Source organism: Notamacropus eugenii, chromosome 2, assembly GCF_028372415.1.
Source record: "Notamacropus eugenii isolate mMacEug1 chromosome 2, mMacEug1.pri_v2, whole genome shotgun sequence".
Classification (NCBI taxonomy): Eukaryota; Metazoa; Chordata; class Mammalia; order Diprotodontia; family Macropodidae; genus Notamacropus; species Notamacropus eugenii.
In genome coordinates, this window is record NC_092873.1 from 409,039,831 (window position 1) to 409,063,580 (window position 23,750).

Consider the following 23,750-nt stretch of genomic DNA (forward strand, 5'->3'; position numbering starts at 1 on the left):
CATTGGATTTGGAGTCAGGAGACCCAAGGTTAGAACCCTCCTACTGATCTTGGGACTAATCTCCTTTGAGAACAAATTGTTTAGGGATTTACAGTTTCCAAATTATGAACAGCCATCCTATTAGGAGATCCGAGTCTATTACCTCATTTTAGAGATGAGAATATTGGGGACTGCAGAGGTTGGGTGAACTTCCAAATGAGAGAACAAGGCAGGATCAGTTCTAGATCCCAGAATTCCCTCAGGATGAGAAGACATCCAGTAAGGGCAGTGAAAAGGGGCCTGGATCTCCGGGAAAAAACCCAAGTCTGAATCCTTCACTTGCTACCTTCACCTGCCACACTTCTGTTTCCTCATCCATGAAACCAAAGGGTTGCACCAGATGACCTCTAAGGTCCCTTCTAGCTCCAAATCGATGGTTCTCTGACTGTCCTAGTAGGAGACAAGCTCCCTGCAGGTGAGGTATCATCCACTAGATTGAGCCCAGTGCCTTGCACACAGCAGACAATTAATCGTGGTTTGTGAAATAAGTGATTTTGTGTGCCGCTCTGACACTATTGCCCTCATGCCATGCTGGCCCGCTGGACTCACTATTTCCACCCCCTTGGAGAGAACACCAATGCCTGACCTTGAAGTCAGGACACATGAAGCTGAACAAACAAGGTGAGTTAAAGGAAAAGGAAAAGTAGCTGCCAACAGTGCTGTGCAAAAATGGAAAGGCTGGCTTCCCATTCCTGCAAAACGGGGATTCCATTTCCCAAAGTGGCTCATCACTGGAACTAAAAATATTCAAACTAAATTTTGTTCTCTGCCCTCCCCCTGCAAGGTCAGGAGCTCTTCCTGCCAATCTAACCCTTTGGAAGAGCCGCATCTCCCCACTGGAGCTGGGTGGCAGGGATAAGAACCGGGTCCTAGAAGGAAGGTCTACATAAATGTTCTGGAAGGAAGAGATAATTGGCTACCAGTCACCACACTGATGGCAGGAATGAAACCCAACCCTAGTCTTATGTGGACTAGGAGACTATCTTCAAGGTGAAGAGAAATGATTTAAATGAACATTTAATAGTAAAACAAGTTGTTTTCCCTTGGTGGACACACAAACATGGGATTCCTAAGACTGGGTTTGAATCTCAGCTCTTGCATTTACTGACTACAAGATGACCCTCCCCTGTAGTGACCCATGTTTCCTCATCTGTAAAAGGAAGGAAATGGACTAAATCCTTACAGGGTCCTTACAGCCCCTTCCAGTCCTATACCTGGGCTGTTCTACAAGAAGGGGTCAAAGGAAAGAGAAGGTATTGGTCATGGCCATACTTTGCTTCCATTCAAAACCCCCTGGAGTCTAGAGGCCCAGCCCTCTCCCTCACAGGCACCTCCAGCTCTGAGCACTAAAGGTGGCTCTGGTTGGGTTCCTGAGGCCAATTTGACTCCCACACACAGAGATAGAACACCCCTTCCCCCTCACTCCCTGCTAATTAAGCCTTTTCTAGAGCAACAAGATCTCCCCTTGCATTTATCCACTGGGGAGGAAAACATCATCTGCCTTGAAGACAGCCAACTGTCCTGAAACCCAAGGAGTGGGTCCCCAGCTTGGCCAACCAGAGGTAACCCCAGCTCCAGTGCCTGAAACCTCATGTCAGTTCTAAGGAGCCGTAGGCAAAAAAGGTCCAAAGAAGAAACACATATATGGGGTGCAGGGGAAAGACTGTGGCCATTAAGTTACCCTGTGGAAACATGTGAACAGGGAGAGGAGATACCCACAATCCTGGGTCATTTGAAATTTATACAAATCTAGAAAGAAGCTGTAGGAGGAAAGGGCACGACCTGTCTGTGCCAATGAGACAGAAACTAGTTCTTAGTACTTTTGAGACCAGTTTGATTCTATGAACACACAAACACAAGAATAGTCCATTCAATAAAGCAGGCCCTCTGAGACTTGGCAGCACTTTGTTGACTGCTGGTTTGGATTACTGTACGTTCCTGGAAGTAGTAAAAGTCGGTATTTTTTTCACCTACTCTATAATTAGGACTTTTCACTAATTCAGACAGCAGCTCCTCCCCTAAACACCCATTGAGGAGATTTTACAACGCAAGTATCAACCTTAAGGCCACCCACCCCACGACCACTAGGAACCCTGGATCTCAGCCACATGGTGCACTATTCCCAAGAACGTGTGTGCCCCAAGATTAAGCAAGTCCTGTCCGTACTAACCTGGTCACCCACAGATTGTCAAAAAAGAAGCTCCTTCCCACAGCAAGGGAAAGAAGACCCACTCCCTTCATAGAAATTGAATCTCAGACTGGCATGTGCTCCCACCAGACCCCATGGTCCCCTGTGGAGAACCAGAGAAGGAATCTTGAGTGGAATCTTTTTTGAGTTCAAGAACATGATTCACCTGTGCTATTCTCAGATCGAAGGCTCTTCTTGGCGACTTCGGCCAGGGCCCCAAAACCCAGACCAACGGCCAGACCTGAAACAAGAACAAAAACACAGCACTCATCAAGACAGCAATGAGAAACAATGACCACTGCTGCTCATCTTTACATGGAGCTTTAAAATTTGCAAAGTGTTTCTCTTCTAACTAGGTAATCAAATATTATTATCCCAATTTTAGAGGTGGGAAAACTGAGGCTCTGAGAGGTTAGACTTGTCCACAGGCCATACAGGCTAGTGGTACCACGTCTCCTGGCACGAAGTCTGGTAATCAAGGAAGCTCTGCTTCAGGTATCCCTGAGCTAGCCCATCAGTCACCCAAAATACTTCTAAAAAAATAAAGATATTTTATATTTATAAGCAACCCCACTCCTCAGTGCCCAAGGCAAATACACTCTGGTCATTTGCCTCTCTCTTTTCCACCCTCCTTCCAATTACTTCCATCTGACCACAGGAGTTTCAACCTTATACAAACAAACAAAAAACCAGATTAACCGTTCCTTATAGTCCAGGTATCAAGAAAGGATCTGAAGAACGTTAAGACTGACCAGACTTTTAAAAAAAGCAAATAAATAAACATACACACACAAGCAGGGGCTGCTGGCCTTTTTGATATCACAGAGCCCTTTGGAAAGTCTCCAGAAACTATGGACCCTTCTTAGAATCATGCTTTTGGAGGCATGAAATACATATGGAGGATTGCAAAGGAAATCAATTATACTGAAAGAAAATTATCAGAATGTTTGTAAAAAACAAATTCATGGATCTCACATTAAGATTCTCTATGTTAAGGAGGCCTGGGGAATTTATTGTAGAGAAAAATGATGAAAATGATCATTGCTGCTTGACTGGGGACTCGAATCAGTAGGAATCAGTATTTTCTCATACGGCAGACCCAGAAAAAAACCACCTTTACTCACTCCGGTCTATGTAACTTTAGAGTTTCACAACAACCAGGCTTTTCCATGGCACCTTCCTCTAAAAGTTCTTTTCCCCCACTCTTCTTTGCCCCCACTAAGCTTCTTAAAGGATATAATGATATTAAAATGAACTAGACTCAACAAAATGTTCTTTCTTCCTGAAGTAGTCCATACGTCACTTTCCCCAAGTATGCTAGGGTCAGTTTCTAGAACTAGCTCTCCCCCTCAATGCTTTTTTGTTGTTTAGTCATTTCCAACTGCTCCCATTGCATCCTGGGCTGTCTCCAGATGGCTCTGGAGGAGAAGTGAGGCTGGTGACCTGCACAGTCCTCCATCACTCAAAACAAAGTCAAGTGCAAGTCGTCATCATTTCTCTGATGGCATGGTCTTCTTTGACAACAGAGGATGAACACATTTCCAACTCTTGGTGACCCATTTGGGATTTTCTTGGAAGAGATACTGGGGTGGGTGCTATTTCCTTCTCCAGCTCATTTTACAGATGAGGAAACTGAGGCAAACAAGGTTAAGTGACTTACCCAGTGTCATAGCTAGTAAGTGTCTGAGGCTGGATTTGAACTCAGGAAGATGAGTGCTCCTGACTCTGGACCTGACACTCTATCTGGACCTGCACCACTCAGCTGTGCCAATGCTCAGGAAAACTTTTTTTTTTTAAGGAAACTCCTAAAATTTCCAAGGATGATGCTAAGGATCCCAAGTCCTTTTTCTGCAATACTACTCAATATTGCCTCCCATTAACTCAAGGGTTGGGCTAAAAGTCTCAAATAATTTTCTGGAAAAAAAAAAAAAAGACTAATTTCTTAGACTGTCAGGTGGCACAGTGGATAAAGTATCAGACGTGGAGGCAGGAAGATGTCCTCCTGAGTTCAAATCCAGCCTCAAACACGTACTAGCTGTGTAACCCTGGGCAAGTCATTTAACCCTGTTTGCCTCAATTTCCCCATCTGTACAAATGAGCTGGAGAAGAAAATGGCACACCACTCCCATGTCCTTGCCAAGAAAACCCCAAATGGGGTCACCAAGACTCGGGCACAACTGAACAACAACAAAGAGAAATTTCTACAAAGTACATGGGAGGCCATTCTTGGGCCCGGGGCTAGCAGAGGTCACAAAATTTAAAAAGTCACACTGAAACTGAAGCTCCCAAAAGGGCAAGACTGAGAAGACCATCAGGGTCTAGAAGCCATGGGTCACCTCCCTTATATCCTCCCAGCTGCCTAAGGAGCCCACCATCATTCACTCCCTTCGTCCTCAGCTTGATTCAGGCCTGAAAAGGGAATCTTAACCCAGGCATGTGGTCAGAGCCTCCTGGGTCTTCCCCACTCCCACTCCTCCTCCTTGCCTCCTTGCATATAGCAATGGGCTATACAGGTCAATATGAGGGGAATATATTAAAGCTGCTCACTACCATATGTCTCTTTATATAGACACTCCATAGATAGGACCCTGGGGCTGGAAGACTTCCCCTTTCAGATCATACTTCTTCAACCACCTCATTTTACAGATGAAGAAACTGAAGAGGGTGACTTGCCCAAGATCTCACATCTACCTCATCAGAATGTTAACAATTCTATCTTTAAACATTACGAGTTTAGCTAAGCAAACTCAATCCATGAAAATTCCTTTTTGTATGGGAAAGGTAAATCAGGGGGCAATCGCTGCCTTTACAAATTTAACTTTCAGTAGACCGTTTCTCAAGTGAAAATATGGTTCAATTTATTAAAATGAAACAGATGCAACCTTCCAGGAACATCTACTGATTAAAGACAATTTGTGCCTATAAAAGATGAAGTCAGGGGTAGGAGGGTAGAAGGAAAAGTTTCTATAATAGACTTTTGAGGTTTTCTCAGAACCAGTTTCCCAGAGGATGAGAAGAATGAACTCAGATATCAGGATCACAAGCTCAAACCTGGCAACCAGCCTTAGAACAATGGGAACCGGACCATTCTTTTGGGTAAAAGAGCACCATACACACCTCAGTTTTGTTTCTTTTCTACCTGAAGCCAGGGAAGGAGAGGGCGAGACAGAGACACACAGGCCTCACTTAAGTCTGAGGCCATTTCTTTATGTAGCAGCTCCATCTCTTGCATCTATCCAGGTCTCCATTTCCACAGCCACCACCTGAGCTCGGACCCTCACTGCCTCTGGTCAAGTCTGTGACAGCCTCCCTGGCCCCATATCCACCAGTGATGACCCTTAAGCTGCCCTCCCAAGTAGATGCCAGTGACTTCCTATTCTTCTGGGCTAAGAGATAAGCTCCTCTGTTGGGCTTTGAAAGCCTTCTCAGGTCCCAAACTATCTTTCCAGTCAGGTGGTATACCATCGCCCTTCCTCAAAGACACTGTGATCCAGACAAATTGACTTCACAGTTCCCCACTCGAGGCCTTCTACTCTCACTTGACTCACAATCCCGACGAGCTTGGCTGCTTTGGTGTCTAGGACACTACAGATCAGAGGTAGCAAAAATGAGAAAGTCCAATGAGGCCTCTAGAAGCAAGTGGCTAAAGCTGAGTCTTTACAGAGATAGGAGAGGAAGTGAGCATGGGAAAACCACCTGGAATCATCCCTAGGAGAAAGAGCAGCCAGAAGCACAGAGCACATGTGGAAGTCAGTAAGGCGCTATGGGCCCAGAAAGAGGCGGAGAGAGCCAGGAAGTGCAAACACAAGGTACAAGAGAGAACCACAGGAGGCTGCTGAGGAGGGGAGTAACATAGTCAGAGCTCCATTTTAGTAATGTCATCGAGCAGCTGCAGGAACTGTTTTTCTTTTGAACTTCAGTTTTCTTATATGTAAAAGAAATGGTTTGAACTCATTCTCTAAGGTCTTCTAAATCCCATGAAATCAGAAAGAAGTGCTAAAGGCAGCAACAGCACAGGACAGTGTTACACTGGAGGAGGAGACAGAAAAACTCCAAAGAGCAGACACCAACCTTAAAAGCACAGGAGTGCTCTAAGGATAGTTAATGTAGGACACCCTCCCATAACTCAACAGAGTTGGAAGGGTGACACTTTATTACTGCCCAACATCATAACATTTCCAAAGGGTGACTCTGGGTCACGGAGAAGTTAAATCATGTTCAGTACCTCTGTTAAAGAAGGCTGGAGAGCATGTAATGCATTTTCAGAAAATCTGATTCAAAACTGTCAACATTAAAGTCTGGGTGACCAAAGAGAAACTGACTCAGAAGAGGACATCTCAATCCAGGACCAACACAAAAATGTCTGCATTCCCACCTCTGTCAAATGAGGGGGTAGAACCAATTGACTCTAAGGCACTATCCATACTTATCGGGCTTTGATTTCCTATTACGAGGGGGGTGGAGCCAAGATGGTGGAGTAGAAAGACACATATATGCTGGCTCTCCCCACACAGACCATAAAATACCTATAGAGAGGGACTCTCAACAAATTTTGGAGCACCAGAAGTGGAGAACAACAGAGTGGAGGAGATTTCCAGCCCAGGGTTATCTGAAAGGCCCACAGGAAACACATCAGTTGCACCAGATGTGGAGCGGAGCCCAAGCCAGCCCAGCCTTGGCCACCAGGCGCGGCTTGCAAACTGGCCTTGGGGGCGGAATCTCCAGTTGCAGTAGCAGCAGGTTCGCAGATCCCTCAACCCACAGGTGCCAAAGGTCAGTGACAAGGTTTTTTCTGCTGGCTGGGAAGGGAGAAGGGCCTTCCCATAGCTCCGGCCTTAGGCAGTGGCCACAGAGGCCACATGGGGCAGGTGGCAGCAGTTCCCACAGCAGCCCCTACAGCAGCTTGCATCCATTGTTGGATCGTAAAAACCCTGGGGGCACTGAGCAGCCCATTCTTACCTCAGCCCTGTGTAGAGGCCCTAAGGGAATTGATCTTTATCTCACATTGAATGGCAGCCCTGCCCATGCAGCTTATCTGAATCTCAGCCCCCCAGTGCTGGCTTGGCAGAACTGGAGGCCAGATGGCTGTGGAGAGGAAACTCTGCTAAGATACTGTGCACAAAAATCTCTCCCTGCTCCCAGACCAGTATATACGCTTGATTGTGCCACCTTGGAGGAACTGAGATCTTACAGATTCCCAGAGTATACCCTACTCTTGACAAAGGACCCAAAAGTCAAGTAACTGGTTGGGAAAATGCCCAAAAAAGGAAAAAAAATAAAACTATAGAAGGTTACTTTCTTGGTGAACAGATATCTTCTCCCATCCTTTCTGATGAGGAAGAACAATGCTTACCACCAGGGAAAAACATAAAAGTCAAGGCTTCTGTATCCAGAACATCCAAAATAAATATTCAATGGGCTCAGGCCATGGAAGAGCTCAAAAAGGATTCTGAAAATCAAGTAAGAGAGGTGGAGGAAGAATTGGGAAGAGAAATGAGAGAGATGCAAGAAAAGCATGAAAAGCGAGTCAACACGTTGCTAAAGGAGACCCCAAAAAATGCTGAAGAGAATAACACCTTGAAAAACAGGCTAACTCTATTGGCAAAAGAGATTCAAAAAGCCAATGAGAGAAGAATGCTTTAAAAAGCAGAATTAGCCAAATGGAAAAGGAGGTTCAAAAAGCTCACTGAAGAAAATAGTTCTTTAAAAATTAGAATGATTTCCTATTACATTCTACAAGGAAAGGCAAGCTATTTAATCAGCTTATTTAATGAGCAGAAGGTAGGAGAGGCCTCCTGTCTCCTTCACTCACAATGCCTCTAAGCTCTCTCTTTCACATCCCATTCGTATAAAGGAAAATATGGCTTAAGTTGGTACAAGTTGCTCCTGCAGGTCAGGCCAGGCCACTATCAGCCTGACAACAGCCTGTCTTGGCTCACTGTGGCTACTGCTGCAGGTGGACCCTGGGCAGGATGGTCAGGGCCCCAGATGGTCTGGAGTCCCCGATTAAACATTAACTCCAGTTCTCTCCCTCCTCTTCTGCTCCCCTAATTGCCTATCTTAGCAAAATAAACTGCAGAGACAGAGTTACCCTTCACAGAGGTCGTGCTTTCACCAATTTCTTCTCTGTAAAAGGACTTTCGTTGCCTAAGCCAAATGTAAAGACAAACTCTCCCACATAAACAAGGCAGCTCCAGTTGGACAAGATGAGCCCACTTGGAGATGCTGTAGAATGTATTTACACGGACTAGTGACCTCAGATTTTAGAGTCAAAAGGGCCTTCAAGGACATCCAGTCCAGTCCTCACATTTTACAGATGAGGAAACTGAGACCCAAGAGGGAAGATCATATAAGCAGCAAGTGGCGGAGCCATGATCTGAACTCCTCACTGCCCCTCCTGACCCCCCATGAAGGCCACACCCCTGGAGTGCCTGTGTCCTCCAATTTCAGCCCCACTCATCCTCTGAGATCCAGAGCATGTTCCATCTCCTTCAGGAAGCACTTATCCCCCTACTAACAAGCTCACATTTTCATGACCCTTTAAGAATTACAGAACACCTTCCATATATTTTCTCTTTTGATCCTATAAAGTTGATGTGACCATCACCTCCATTTTATAGGTGAGGAGACAATGAGGAACTCTGCCAAGATCTCACAGTCAAGGTCTAAGGCGGGATTCCAATCCCAAGACTTCTAGGCCCCAGGGGCAGCATTCTGTCCCCATGCTGTCTCCTAGAACCATCAGACTAGAGCTAGAAGGGATCTTACAGATGATCTTATTTTACAGAGCAGGAAACCAAGGCCCAAAACCACACAGGCCTTGGGAGCAGAGCTACCAAGGGGATTTCAGCCAGGGTCTCCCAGCTCCCAACTCAGAGCTGTTCCTGTGACGCTATGTTGCCTCACACCTAAATATAAAGAGTACAAAATCTTCACAGTTCCCATGTTTTTTAGGTTTGTCTCTTCCACAAGACTGTAAACTGCCAGGCAGGGCCACTTCTGTGCTCCCCACAGAGCTGGCCACACATCAGAGGCTCAGGAAACATCTGCGGCTTCACTGACTACAGGCCAGGTGACGAGTACAAACTTTTCCTCACAAGAACCTGATCCCTGACTCTGACCTCTTAGGCACTCAGTGTAATCAAAGAAGCATCTGTGACTATTGAGGGGACGGTTAATGAGGTCATAGAATGTCAGAGGTGACAAGGGCCCTTGGAGGTCACCTGGACCAAATGCTTCATTTTACACAGAGGATCATGGATCAAGAGGTGGAAGGGACCTCAGAGACCATAAGAAAACTGAGGCCTAGAGGTCACTTACATAATCTCAGAGTGGGGACTGAAGCCCAAGCCCCTGACTCTAAACACAGTTCTTTCTCTGGCCCCAGTCTCCTCCTCCAGCTCTTTTACTGCCTTCTCCTAACAAGGACAAAAGAGGAGGATTTAAAAGTTCCTGCCCAGAAAATAAAAAGCAAATCCTGGAAAGGACATGGCAAAATGTGCCCCATTCCCACCCCCAAAAAGCAGGGCCTGGTGCCCGGCAGGTAGGAGCTCTGGAGTAAGCTAATGTAACCAGTGGTAAATGGAGGAGCGGGAATAAGTGACTGGACCCCAGCACCTCCAAAGCAGAATCACTTTTCCCCTCTTTGGGGCTCAATTCTCTCATCTGTGAAAACAGACAGTAACACCTACCTAAGAGAGTCAGTGTGGGGACAAATAAGGAGTCTCATAAAGCAATTTATAATTATTATTTACTGTTATCTGCAAAGTGAATGTGGCTCTCTGAGCAGGGGATCTCAGAGAGCCTTGTAACTCTAAGATCTATGTTCCCAGACTCAACCCCTCTCTCACAATGGGTGTCTGTCAAACCCTGAGGACACCATCCTCTCCTCCCAGACTGAGGCAGTCCTCGTCCAGGCTGCTAGTTCACTGCTGCATCCTTCAACCCTCTGGTCTTCACAAGGCAGGAACTTCACGAGGGTAAGCCCTCAGCCGCCCTCCTATGCTGCCCCAGCAGTCAATGCCTTGGTTAAAATGAGGTGCCAGCACTGCATACAATGGTGTTTAACCATGTGCTTTAGCTCTGCTTATGCTCGGATCTCTCTCTTTAGCTCCAATTCTCTATCTCCAGTGGCCTGCTGGCCTCTTCCACCTTCATGTCCCATAGCACCTCAAACTCAACATGTGCAAAACTGAAAGTGTTCTCTTTCCCGTCAACTCCACCCCCTCCACCTAACTGCCCTATTTCTGTGGTGGGCACCGCCATTCTAGCCAGCCAGGTTCATAGTCTTGGAGTCAACCTTGACTCTTCCCTCTTCCTCACTACCACGTCCAATCCACTGTGTCCATTTTCCCTGTACATCTCTTAGATCATCACCTTATCTCCACTCACACGACAGCTACTGCAGTTCAGGTTCTCGTAACCTCTTGTCCAGAATACCACAATGGCCACCTCGGACTTGACCTCTTCCTCCTCCACCAAGTTGTCAAACAGATATTTCTAAAGGACAGGTCTGACCATGCTCAGGAAGGATCGAGACTCCCTATGCCCGCTGAGATAAGACAACCTCCTCTCTCTGGCACTGAGCCTCCACAAGCTGATTCCTCCTTATCTTTCAGGGATCTTGTCTCACTCATGCTCAGCATAGAGTCTGGCACACAGGAGGTGCTCAATAAATCCCTGCTGACTGATCAGAATGAAGAATGAATCAATCCATCCCAATGGCCTACTCACCACTTCCTTGACATGATATTCCTTCCATCTTGCCCTGGTGATTCTGGGGAGACTGGCCCCAATGCCCGAAACACTTCCCCTGCTTCTTCAGACTACATCCTCCTCAAAGTTCGGGTATGGCACTACCCCCTTCAAGAGAGGTTTCATGCACCAAGGGCATTATCAGAGACTTAGCCTTACCTCTCCACAAACATACTCTGACACAATGCAAGTTTCTTGAGAGCAGTTAATCTCACTTCTGTACATGTAACTCCAACTCCTGGTGGGCTGCCTTGCACATGGCAGGTGCTTAACAAATGTTTGCTGACAGACTGACTGGCCAGAGTGGAGCACAATCTGGACCAATAACCAACATGAGAAATTGTATGAGCTTGATATATATCATTTCCTCTACTAGCCTGGAGGCCTTGAAGGGCAGCAACATTCTCCTATAAATCAGCTTAGAGAACAAAGGATTGGATTGGACACAGACTTTAGCAAACGGGTACACTGATCCACTCTCTAAATGGCCTTGCGAGTCCCTTCTAATCTGAGAGATTTTGATTCAGTTTTGGAAAACATGCTGCACAAATTATCCCTGATCAAACCGTGAGTATCTGGGCCCCTCATGCTGGCACAGAACTCAGGGAGGCTGTTATTCTCTCCAACCCACAGCCATCCTGCAGGCCCCTCAGAATCACTCTGAAAGCTCCTAAGGCTGGTTCACCATGCCATCCCTGTCAAACCCTGGAGAAAGGTGTTGTTTTTTTAAATCCTTCTCTTGTCCCCCACAAAAAAAGTTATCCCCAAAAGGAAGCTAGCTGACCAAAAGAAGACAAAGTCCAAAGAAACAAAAAAGAAATCTGTACAAGGTCCAGCTTCCTCTCTGCAAGAAACCCCAGACTTAGCAAGGGACTTACTGACATAGTGATATATGGCTTTTTCCCGTAAAGTACAACATAGTAAAGAAAATGTTCACAGAGATCATGTGTCCCCTGCCACAGTACATCAGAAGAATTCACATGGAGCAGGGTGCTGACTGAGAGGGCCACCAGGGCATTTTTGTTCCTACACATTCCTTTCCCCCACCACCTCAAGAATGAAGAAGGCCCATGAGACTCTGCATCTTCTTGCGAAGGAAAAGAGGAAGGCTCTCTACGGAGGTCTTCACACACTAGTCCAGGGAGCTCCTAGAATCTGACCTCCAAGTTCCCAGAGCTGGGTGAGGAAGAACAGTCATGAACAATGATAAACAGAACTCGAGAGGTCCAGAAGAAAGAAGACTGGGCTTGGAAGTCAAGAGATATGATGACTGGTCCCAGATTTGCCCCTCCACCCTGTGTGACTCAAGGCAAGTCACTCTACTCCCCTGAGCCTATTTTTTCATAGATGATTACTAGAGAGGGATCCTTCCAGGGGCCTGTGACCTTGGAGGGGAGGAGGGGGGAAAAACATCACAACTTTATTTCAAAATAACTGGTATCCTTTGAAATCCTACATATTTTATTTTATGCATTTTTAAACATTATTCTGAGAAGGGGTTCATAGGCTTTATCAGATGCTGTCAAAGGCAGGAGGAGAGTTACAGAAAAGGTTAAGAAGTCCCTGTTTAGACAAAGAAAAAAAAAAAAAAGAATGAATTCTGTGGCCAGGCTGACCCAGGGGTCAGGAGACTTTCTATTAAGAAACCATGGACTAACTTCATTTCGCTGTCTGTACTTCCTCCTTGGGAATAAGAAGGTAAGACCACCTATTCTAAATTTACCTCTCAGGCTTGCTGTGAGGAACAGAAGTGACATTCACAAAAGTGCTTTGTTAAGTCATATGTTAAAAAAAAAAAGACTCGAAATCTCTGGATAATCTGGAAGTTCTCCTCTGTGTCTAATCCACATCATACTGGCTGCCTTTAAAGATGGAAAGAGAAGGCTGGACAGCCCAGGCCCTTGGGCCCTGCAAGTATGCTTTCAGGTTATTGGCTGGCACTGACCTCCCAGCAAACGCTCCTTGACCCTTGGTTTCAGCTTACTCCACTAAAACAAAGTGACCCTTCATCAATAACTGCTTTGGAAGTCCCCCCAAAAAAGGGAGGGGGAAGAGCTCAATGGGAACCCAGTCAGCAGAGAAGGCATTGGAAGTTGAAGGCAGCTCAAACAACCCCATCACCTATTTCCATGGAATCCACTTCCCCTGGAATAAAACAAACAGGTGCAACCAGTAAAGCCCTTGCCTCTGCTGCTGGAAGGCACTGCCAAGTCAGCATACTTTGCCCAGCCAGATTCAGGCACAACGTCCTCCTGTCGTCCTTAGCGGTTCCATGAAAACACAATTCAAACAAAACAATCCCAGAGGGTCTCTGGGGTGTGGGTTATCATAGCCACATGCTCAGGGGAGCCAGGAGCAGAAAGCAGGATTCAAGGCCATCAGAGGACAATCAAAGGACACTAATGGCCTGGGCACTGTTAGCTAGCGTAAGCCCATGGTCTGACTCCCAATAATGCTTCTTCTACCTCTTTTTTACGGAAAGGATACCAAGAAGATGGGACACAGATGCTAATAATTTCACTCTTTTATAACTGTAAAGAAAAGAGCTGATAGGTACAGAAATATTCATGGCAGCTCTACTTGTTGGAACTTATGGGGAGTGCCCACCAACTATGGAAAGGTAAACAGCAAATTACTGTCTATGAACGTGATAAAATATTTTGGTGATATAAGAAGTATCACAACAGATAGTTTCAGTAAACTTGGGAAGACTTTTCTGAACTGATACAAGTGAAACCAGGAGAACCATATACAACAATGCTATGAACACAAACAACTCTGAAAGATTTTAGAGCTAAAATTGTACAGAGGATGTGAATTCAAGAGATAGGTCGTGCATACAAACTGATCTGACGATAAAAACTAAAATTCCACCAATGAGGAAGAAAAAGTAGAGCTGACTAACAAGACAGATGTAAATAGACAGGGAACCTGGTGACCAACTTTTACATATACATATGTATATATTTAACAACATGTGCAGAAGATGGAACCTAGGGCAGGTAAATAAGGATACATGCAAAGTGTTCCTGCAGGAATAAAGTCCAGATATCTAAGAGTTAGATCCTGCTGAGACTGATGGTGAATGCTGACAACAACCAAAAAAAGGCTTCTCTAAAAGTTATATTTGGGAAAACAAGAAAATCAAAGAAAGAGGTGGGCAATGCCAGAGGTACATCCCATGGTAACATCTAACAGCTGTGGTTCCCAAACACTTAGCAGTGTTCTCCACACAGCAGGCACCTAAAAAGAGTTACTGTATTGCACTATCTAAGATAGAAGGTAGAATTACTCAACTCTTATCTTCTATTTTCTTTACCAAGGAGAATTATCTTTGGATTGAGAAAAATAAAGCAAAACAGAGAACCCAAACCCAGGAATAAATGATAGGAGAAAAGTTAATTGCCCTCAGTGAATTAGCTACCAGATGTGAACAACTTAATCCCAGAGTGGGGGTGGAGTAGAGAGGGGTAACTAGTTAGTGCTAACTTTTTTAAGGAAGTGATTATGTAGTCTTTAAATGATGGGCTGTGGACAAAACTACAGAATACAGCATTAAAAGGAAGGCTTACAAGCAGTTAATTTTAAATATCACATGAATAGATCATGCCAATGAGGAAACAAAACTAGAACTCTGCAGGCAATGTGATGGTACACTTGGGAGAGTCCATGAGAATCAACTAAAAACTAAGTGCAATAATTAATGACTTCAGCAAAATTACAGGATATAAAAGAAATCCATATAAGTCATCAGCATTTCTACATATTAACAACAAAGTCTTGCAGGAAAAGATAATAAGAGAAATTTCATTAAAATGACTTCAGGAAATATAAAATACTTGGATGTTTACATGCCAAAACAGACTGGGGACCTATGTGAGCATAATTACAAAACACTTTTCACACAAATAAAGTCATATCTAAAGAACTGGAAAAGTCTTACTTGCCTATGCATAAGCTAAGCCAATAATAAAAAATGACAATTCTATCTAAATTAATTTACTTATTCAGTGCCATTCCAATCAACTTACCAAAAATTATTTTACGGAGCTGGAAAAAACAACAAAATTCATCTGGAAAAGCAAAAGGTCAAGAATATCAAAGGAATCAATAAAAAAAAATGTGAATGAAGGTGGCTTAGCAGTTATACAAAGAGGTAATCATGAAAACAATCTGGGAGTGGCTAAGATGTGAGTGGTGGATCACTGGAATAGATTAGGGACATGACACACTGTGGTAAAAGACCATAGCAATGTGTTTGATAAACACAAAGATTCAAGCTTTGAGGACAAAAACTCAGTATCTGACACAAAGTTCTGAGAAAACCAGAAAGCGGTTTGGCAGAAACTAGAAATGGACCAACATCTCAAAGTCAAAATGGGTACATGATTTAGACATAAAGGGTAATATCATAAGAAAATTAGGAGAACATGGAAGAGTTTACCTCTCAGATCTATGGATAAGGGAAGAATTTAAGACCAAAAAAGAAACAGCATTACAAGATGCAAAATGGAAAATTTTGATTATATTAAATTAAAAGGGTTCTGCACAAACAAAAACAATGTTCCCAAGATTAGAAGAAAAGCAGGAAGCTGGGGAAAATTTTTACAAGTTTCTCTTATCAGAGATTATCAGAAATTGCCTCACTTCTCAAATATGTAGAAAAATAAGTCAAATTTACAAGAATAAGAGTCATTTCCCAATTAATAACATGTTAAAAGGATATCAACAGGAACTTTTCAGAAGAAGAAATCAAAGCTATCTGTAGTCATATGAAAAAATTGCTTTCAATCACTATTGATTAGAGAAAGGCAAATTAAAACAACTCTGAGGTACCACCTCACACCTATCAGATTGGCTAATATGACAGAAAAGAAATACAACCAATGGTGAAGGGGATATGGGAAAAAAGGGGACACAATGCACCGTTGGTGGAGTTGTGAAATGATCCAACCATTTTGGAGAGCAATTTGAACGTATGCCCAAAGGGCAACAAAACTATTAATACCCTTTGACTCAGCAATACCACTATTAGGAATATATCCCAAAGAGCTCAAAGGAAAAGGAAAGGGTCCTACATGTACAAAAATATTTATAGCAGCTCTTTCTGTGGTAGCCAAGAATTAGAAATTGAGGGATATCCAGCAATTGGGGAACAGCTGAATAAGTTGGGGTATACAAGTCTTATGGAATACTACTTGCTACAAGAAATGATGAACAGGATGGTTTCAGGAAAATCTGGAAAGACTTACATGAACTGCAGAGTGAAATGAGCAGAGCAGGAGATCACTGTACACAGTGATGGCAATACTGTACAAGAACCAATTGTTAATGCCTAAGCTATTCTCAGATCTAAGACAATTCCAAAGAATGTGTGATGAAAAATGCTATCCTCAGAAGAAAGGACAGTCATAATGCAGATGGAAACATACTTTTTTTACTTTATTATCCTTGTTTTTTATGGTTTGTGTTTTCTTTTGCAACCTGGCTAATGTGAAAACACTTTGCATGATTCAAGAACACATATAATCTATACCAAAGTGCTTGCTTTCTACCTCTGTAACATCTCTGCAAGCCTAGCACTCCTGAGACTCATCCAGGGAATCCCAGGAATTCTTCCTCCTAGGCTCAACTCTAAATGCCCCAATGTGAGAGAGCACTAAATATGCCCATGGGCCAGTGAAGGGGTGGGAAAGAGTGGGGAGAGAAGTCTAAGTACTTGAGGAGAAGGGACTGGGGCACAAAAACAAGCAAAGAGTGAAAACAGAAACCTTATCCTAATCCCCCAAGCCAGGAGTACCCTCCCCTAGAAAATTTCTTTTTTTTACCTTATATTAAGGCTTGGAGGATATATAAATATATGAATACACACCTATTTAATATATACGTGTGTGCATGTGTGTATTTTATATGTGATAAATTTTATATGTAATTTTATGTATTATATATTACGTAAGGTAAATGCTATGTAATTTTATGGGGTAAATATGTATAAATATATATACACACACATCTATATAAATAAAAAATCTCCCTTGATAGAATGGAAGCTCCCTGAGGGCAGGGATTGTCCTTTCTCCATCCCTTCCCTACTATATAAGTGCTTAAATGCTTGTTAACTAAGAACTCAGTATATTCTAGGTCCAGCTCTGCCACCAACTAGTTGTGTGTCTGTGTCCCTTGGCAAGTGACTCTTGGGACATCAGTTTTCTTCTCTCTAAAATGAGGATGATTTCTAAGGCCATCTCCCTTCTGATTCCAATAACTATTATCAAACTATTAAAATATCTTTAAGTGCTTGCTACATGAGAGACATTGCACAAAGAAAGGTAACAAAACAATCCCTGCCCTCTGGGAGTTCACATTCTAATAGAGACAACATGTCAGTAACTAGGTATGTGCAAGATCTAGGCAGAGCAGGGATAAATTAATCTGAAAGGGGAAAGTATTGACAGCTGGAAGGGCCGGGAAAGGCCTCCCCGCAGAAGGTGGGATGGGAGTGATGATTTCAAAATCCAGCATGGCTGAGTTGGAGGCATCACAGGTGCATCTTTCTTTCCTCTCCTCTGGGTCTGTGCTGGCCACAATGCAGCCTTGAATGAACACTTGTAGATGCGCCCCTCAGCAAGAGTGAAGTGGGAGCGCAGGAGCCAGCTACTGTTAGATGGCTTCATTTCAGAGTTTTGTGGTTATCTGAACTACTTGGCCTGGGCAACAACTTTAAACAGGGCAAGATGGCACCAAAAGAAAAAGTAAGGAAGAAAAATTAGGGCAGAACATCAAACTGGACTTTAAATGGCAAAGGTCACGATGGGAATCCGCACACACACCTAATCAAAGGCCTGATGCCTTGTTCTATCCCCAAAAAATTTGATCACACCTTAATCTTATTAAGGTGGGTTCCCCTTCCTAGGCAGCCACTGTTGCCCACCCAACAATAATATCCTGTATACTTGTGACTGTACCTCCTTAGTCACTTCCCTCCTGAGGGTGAGGTCAAACTCACCAGGATTTAATTGCTATTCAAATGAATTCTAATTCCCAGAAGAGTGTTTTTTCCCTCTAAATAAATCCCAACACATGGGATGAGCCCCATTCCAACAATTCTGAAAGTCTTATTCAAATTAAATTTATGAAGAGTCAGCAGATGCAGAAAGTTCTGCTATGCCATGGTGAGTAGTAGGGAGACACGAAGGAGGATGAGAAAGGAAAAGGCACAAGCTCTGTCCTTGATGGGCTTCGTTGGTTGTTATCTTTCACCTTCGAACAGGACCAAAATGACTTCACCATGATAAATTGAAGTCTCAGTGTGTCCGTCTGTGGCTGATCAGACCAATACGAGCTTGGAATGCTCTACCACAGACTGGGCACAAGTAGTCTGTGTGAATATATGGGGTGGATACTCCAAATTTGTGCATCCTGCATTTATTATGTGCTGTCTCAATTCTGCTTTGCTCACAGAGTACAGCACCCTTTCTGATGCGGGCACACCATGCTGAGTTGTCCTGTGCCAGTGTCTCCTATGCCCCACAATCAAATCCAAAGGTCTTGAGAGAGACTTGAGAGTGTCCTTGTATTACTTCTTCTGACTGCCATGTGATCGTCTGCCCCATGTGAGTTCTCCATAAAATAGTCTTTTTAGCAAGTGAACATTTTACATTTGAACAACGTGGCCAGCCCACTGGAGTAGCATTCTCTGAAGCATAGTTTGAGTACTTGGCAGTTCAGCTTGAGCAAGGACTTCAGCGTCTGGTACCTTATCCTGCCAGGTAATCCTCAGAATCTTCCTAAGACAGTTCAAATAGAAGCAACTCAAGTTTCCTGGCATGGCGCTGGTAGACTGTCCATGTTTCACAGGCATACAACAATAAGGCCAGCACAACGGCTCTGTAGACCTTCAGCTTGGTAGTCAGTCTAATACTCTTCCCTCCCAAACGTTTTTCATAGCCGCCCAAACACTGAGCTAGCTCTGGCGGTGCATAGTCAACCTCATTGTCAATGGTAAGTACCTGGAAAGTACACTACCAAAGTAAGTGAACTTATCCACAGCATTCAAAACTCCTCCATTTGTTGTAACCAATGGTTCCATGGTGTGGTGGTGGCTGATGGAGCACCTGTGTTTTCTTGGTGTTAATTATTAGGCCAAAATTAGCACAGGCAGCAGAGAACTGATCCATACCTTTTTGCATCTCAGTTTCAGAGGCTGCACTGAGTGCACAATCATCCGCAAACAGAAAATCATGCACCAACACTCCCTCCACTTTGGTCTTGGCTTGTAGCCTTTTCAAACTGAAGAATTTACCATCAGTATGACAGTTGACCTTGATGCAGTGTTCATCCTCATTTCAAGCATTTGACAACATGGCTGAAAACATCATGCTGAAATGCGAGCACATAGCCCTGTTTCACTCCACTGGTGACTGGGAAGGCACAAGAGCACTGTCCACTATCCAGAACTCCGGCAGACATGCCATGGAAGAAGATGAGAGAAGCAAAAATAAAAAGAGAAGAAGAGCGACTGGACCCATAATTTCCAACTCCAAAACAAGAAAATGCTCTTTACCCACGCAGGTCAGTACTTGTTCTGCCACTTACAGGAGCCCAGAGCATTTAAAGACTTGTCTGAGGGGGGCGGAGCAGAAAGATGCACATACACATAGCTCCGAACCCACAACACACAGAACGGCTACAGGGGAGTAACTCACGGCGAATTCTACACCCAGAGGCCATGGAATATTGGAGCGAGGGAGATTTCTGTTCTGGAGGGACCTGCAAACCTCTCGCAAAAGGTCCATTGCGCTGCAGACGCGGAGCCTAGCCCAGCCCAGACCTGCTGCGGCCACGGCACCAAGAGAAACAGACCCGAGCAGGCTTCAGGGACGGGATCTCCAGTGGCCGCACAAGTCCCTCCGCCCACAGGTGACGGGGGTCGGTGAGAGAGTCTCTTTGGAGGGTTGAGAGGGGAGTGGGGTGCCCCCATGATTCGGGCCCCCCGGGGAGGTAGAAGCTGAGAGGCGGCTGCAGACCGGGACTCCCCAAGCTGGCGGGAGCCTGAATCCATTGTGGAAGGTCTGTGCATAAACCCCCTGAGGGAACTGAGCCTGAGAGGTGGCCCTGCCCCGACCTGACCACCTGAACTTAATTCTCACACTGAATAGCAGCCCTGCCCCTGCCAAAAGCCCTAAGGCTGGAAGCAGCATTTGAATCTCAGTCCCCAAACGCTGGCTGGGAGGATCAGGAGGCGAGGTGGGTGTGAGGAGAATATTCAGAGGTCAAGTCACTGGCTAGGAAAATGCCCAGAAAAGGGAAAAGAAATAAGACTATTGAAGGCTACTTTCTTGGAGAACAGGCATTTCCTCCCTTCCTTTCTGATGAGGAAGAACAATGCTTACCATCAGGCAAAGACACAGAAATCAAGGATTCTGTGTCCCAGCCCACCCAATGGGCTCAGGCCATGGAAGAGCTCAAAAAGAATTTTGAAAATCAAGTTAGAGAGGTGGAGGAAAAACTGGGAAGAGAAATGAGAGAGATGAAAGAAAAGCATGAAAAGCAGATCAGCTCCCTGCTAAAGGAGACCCAAAAAAATGTTGAAGAAATTAACACCTTGAAAAATAGCCTAACTCAACTGGCAAAAGAGGCTCAAAAAGCCAATGAGGAGAAGAATGCTTTCAAAAGCAGAATTAGCCAAATGAAAAAGGAGATTCAAAAGCTCACTGAAGAAAACAGTTCTTTCAAAATTAGAATGGCACAGATGGAGGCTAAGGACTTTGTGAGAAAGCATGATATCACAATACAAAACCAAAAGAATGGAAAAATGGAAGATAATGTGAAATATCTCTTTGGAAAAACAACTGACCTGGAAAATAGATTCAGGAGAGACAATTTAAAAATTTTGGGACTACCTGAAAGCCATGATCAAAAGAAGAGCCTAGACATCATCTTTCATGAAATTATCAAGGAAAACTGCCCTGAGATTCTAGAACCAGAGGGCAAAATAAATATTCAAGGAATCCACAGAACACCGCCTGAAAGAGATCCAAAAAGAGAAACTCCTAGGAACACTGTGGCCAAATTCCAGAGTTCCCTGGTCAAGGAGAAAATATTGCAAGCAGCTAGAAAGAAACAATTCAAGTATTGTGGAAATACAATCAGGATAACACAAGATCTAGCAGCCTCTACATTAAGGGATCGAAGGGCATGGAATAGGATATTCCAGAAGTCAAAGGAACTAGGACTAAAACCAAGAATCACCTACCCAGCAAAACTGAGTATAATACTTCAGGGGAAAAATTGGTCTTTCAATGAAATAGAGGATTTTCAAGCATTCTTGATGAAAAGACCAGAGCTGAAAAGAAAATTTGACTTTCAAACACAAGAATGAAGAGAACCAGGAAAAGGTGAACAGCAAAGAGAAGTCATAAGGGACTTACTAAAGTTGAACTGTTTACATTCCTACATGGAAAGACAATATTTGTAACTCTTGAAACATTTCAGTATCTGGGTACTGGGTGGGATTACACACACACACATGCACACACGCACACATACATAGAGACAGAGTGCACAGAGTGAATTGAAGAGGATGGGATCATATCTTAAAAAAAAAAAATGAAATCAAGCAGTGAGAGAAATATGTTGGGAGGAGAAAGGGAGAAATTGAATGGGGCAAATTATCTCTCATAAAAGAGGTAAGCAAAAGACTCATTAGTGGAGGGATAAAGAGGGGAGGTGAGAGAAAAACATGAAGTCTACTCTCATCACATTCCACTAAAGGAAAGAATAAAATGCACACTTATTTTGGTAGGAAAACCTATCTCACAATACAGGAAAGTGGGGGACAAGGGGACAAGCAGGGTGGGGGGGATGATAGAAGGGAGGGCATGGGGAGGAGAATGCAATCCGAGGTCGACACTCATGGGGAGGGATAGGATCAAAAGAGAATAGAAGTAATGGGGGACAGGATAGGATGGAGGGAAATATAGTTAGTCCTATACAACACAACTATTATGGAAGTCATTTGCAAAACTACACAGATTTGGCCTATATTGAATTGCTTGCCTTCGAAAGGGAAGGGGTGGAGAGGGAGGGAGGTAAAGAAGTTGGAACTCAAAGTGTTAGGATCAACTGTAATGTTCTTACCACTAGGAAATAAGAAATACAGGTAAAGGGGTATAGAAAGCTATCTGGCCCTACAGGACAAAAGAGAAGACGGAGACAAGGGCAGAGAGGGATGATAGAAGAGAGAGCAGATTGGTCATAGGGGCAATTAGAATGCTTGGTGTTTGGGGGGGGGGGGAAGGGGATAAAAGGGGAGAAAATTTGTAACCCAAAATTTTGTGAAAATGAATGTTAAAAGTTAAATAAATTAAAAAAAAAAAAAGACTTGTCTGAGGTCACAAAGCCAGTATGGGTCAGAGACAGGACAGGCAAACATATAAATCGCAAAAGAGCTAGGGGGAGATTTACAAAAACACACAAAAAAACACAATATCATGGAGAGAGGAAAAGGGAAGGCTGCAAGCATCAGTGATGGGTCGGAATCTTGTAAGGCAGCAAACTAATGTAGAAATACAGGAAAGGCCCTGGATTCAAGCCCTGGTTCTGCCATTTACTGCTTACTTGGCAATTCATTTCATTTCTCTCGGACTCAGTTTCTTTGCTTGTAAGATAAAGAAAAGAATATTTGCAAAATCTCCCTTAGAGAAAGTGTCTAAAGCGCCGTGTACACGGTAAAGCACTAGATAAAGCGAAGCTGTCAGGAAGTGAAGGAGAAAGGGGAGCAGGGACACAATGACTGTCACCTCTGAGGACAGGTGTCAGGTCAGTGCTACAGACATAGTCATGCAATCCCCCAAGGCCACCCCAAAGCAGAGCTAGGATCCAGCAGGCATGCGGCATTCTGCTCCATCGGTTTACCCACTAGAGAATGTTGTCAGAATGGGGGCGGGCAGCCAGAGGGGACGACTGTGCTGAGCATTACCTGGTTCTTCTCTGTGGCCCTCATCCTGGGCATAGTACCTCCTCAGGCTCCAGCCTCCTGCCCTGGTTACTCAGGCAGTGCCTAGCATGTAGTGCGCACTAAATAAATGTTAACAACATCTAGCAAACCAACGCCATATTCCAACTAGACAGACAAGTGTACATATGCCTTGTATGTGTGGGGTAGGGGACACAAGGGGGCAGCACAGGGTAGAGAGAGAGAGAGGAGAAAAAGAAGGGAGAAGAGAGCAGAAGTCAAGGAGGCAGGAGGACCTATAGGGCCATCTTACCTCCAAAGTTAGCCAGTCTCCCGATCCTCGTGACTGGCACCTTCCGTTCCCGTGCCCGCTCACTTAACTGGAAGGAGGAAAAAGAAACTCATGGAATTGTTGAGTATGGGCCACAAGGAAGGTGGGTGAGTATGCTAACCACCACAGGCTATAAGGGAGGGAAAGGCACCAACCCCTGGGGACAGGGCTGAGAAAACTCATGTAAGAAGACTTTGTCCTTCAACTAAAAATGCCATATCCTCCACAGAGGGTTTTGGGGCTAAACCCCATGAATATAGAGTATAAGGACTTGGGATGAGGAGAGGAAAGGTAGTCATATTCCAGAAGGAGATACAGAAATACAATCCTATGACAGGTCTAGGAATATGTAAGCATCTGTCATAGAGAAGGAGTCACTGACAAGGTTCTGATCAGCACCCACCAACCACTAACCAAAAAACTCCTATAGGCAGGAGCACCCCTAAAGCTGATCACAACTTCTCTCCAAGCAAACCACAGGA

At 44.3% G+C, this 23,750-nt stretch overlaps 1 protein-coding gene across 8 annotated transcripts in view; it reads right to left on the reverse strand.

The window, feature by feature from the left end:
* COQ8A (coenzyme Q8A) overlaps window positions 1-23,750 on the reverse strand; it is an 84,334-nt gene that overhangs the window by 12,195 nt on the left and 48,389 nt on the right. For all 8 annotated transcript variants that reach the window (XM_072647671.1, XM_072647676.1, XM_072647670.1 and 5 more), the window contains 2 exons: window positions 23,251-23,317; window positions 2,394-2,468 (listed from right to left, as the gene is read on the reverse strand). In XM_072647671.1, the coding sequence (XP_072503772.1) occupies window positions 2,394-2,468; window positions 23,251-23,317 (142 nt within the window). The remainder of the gene's footprint in view (window positions 1-2,393; window positions 2,469-23,250; window positions 23,318-23,750) is intronic.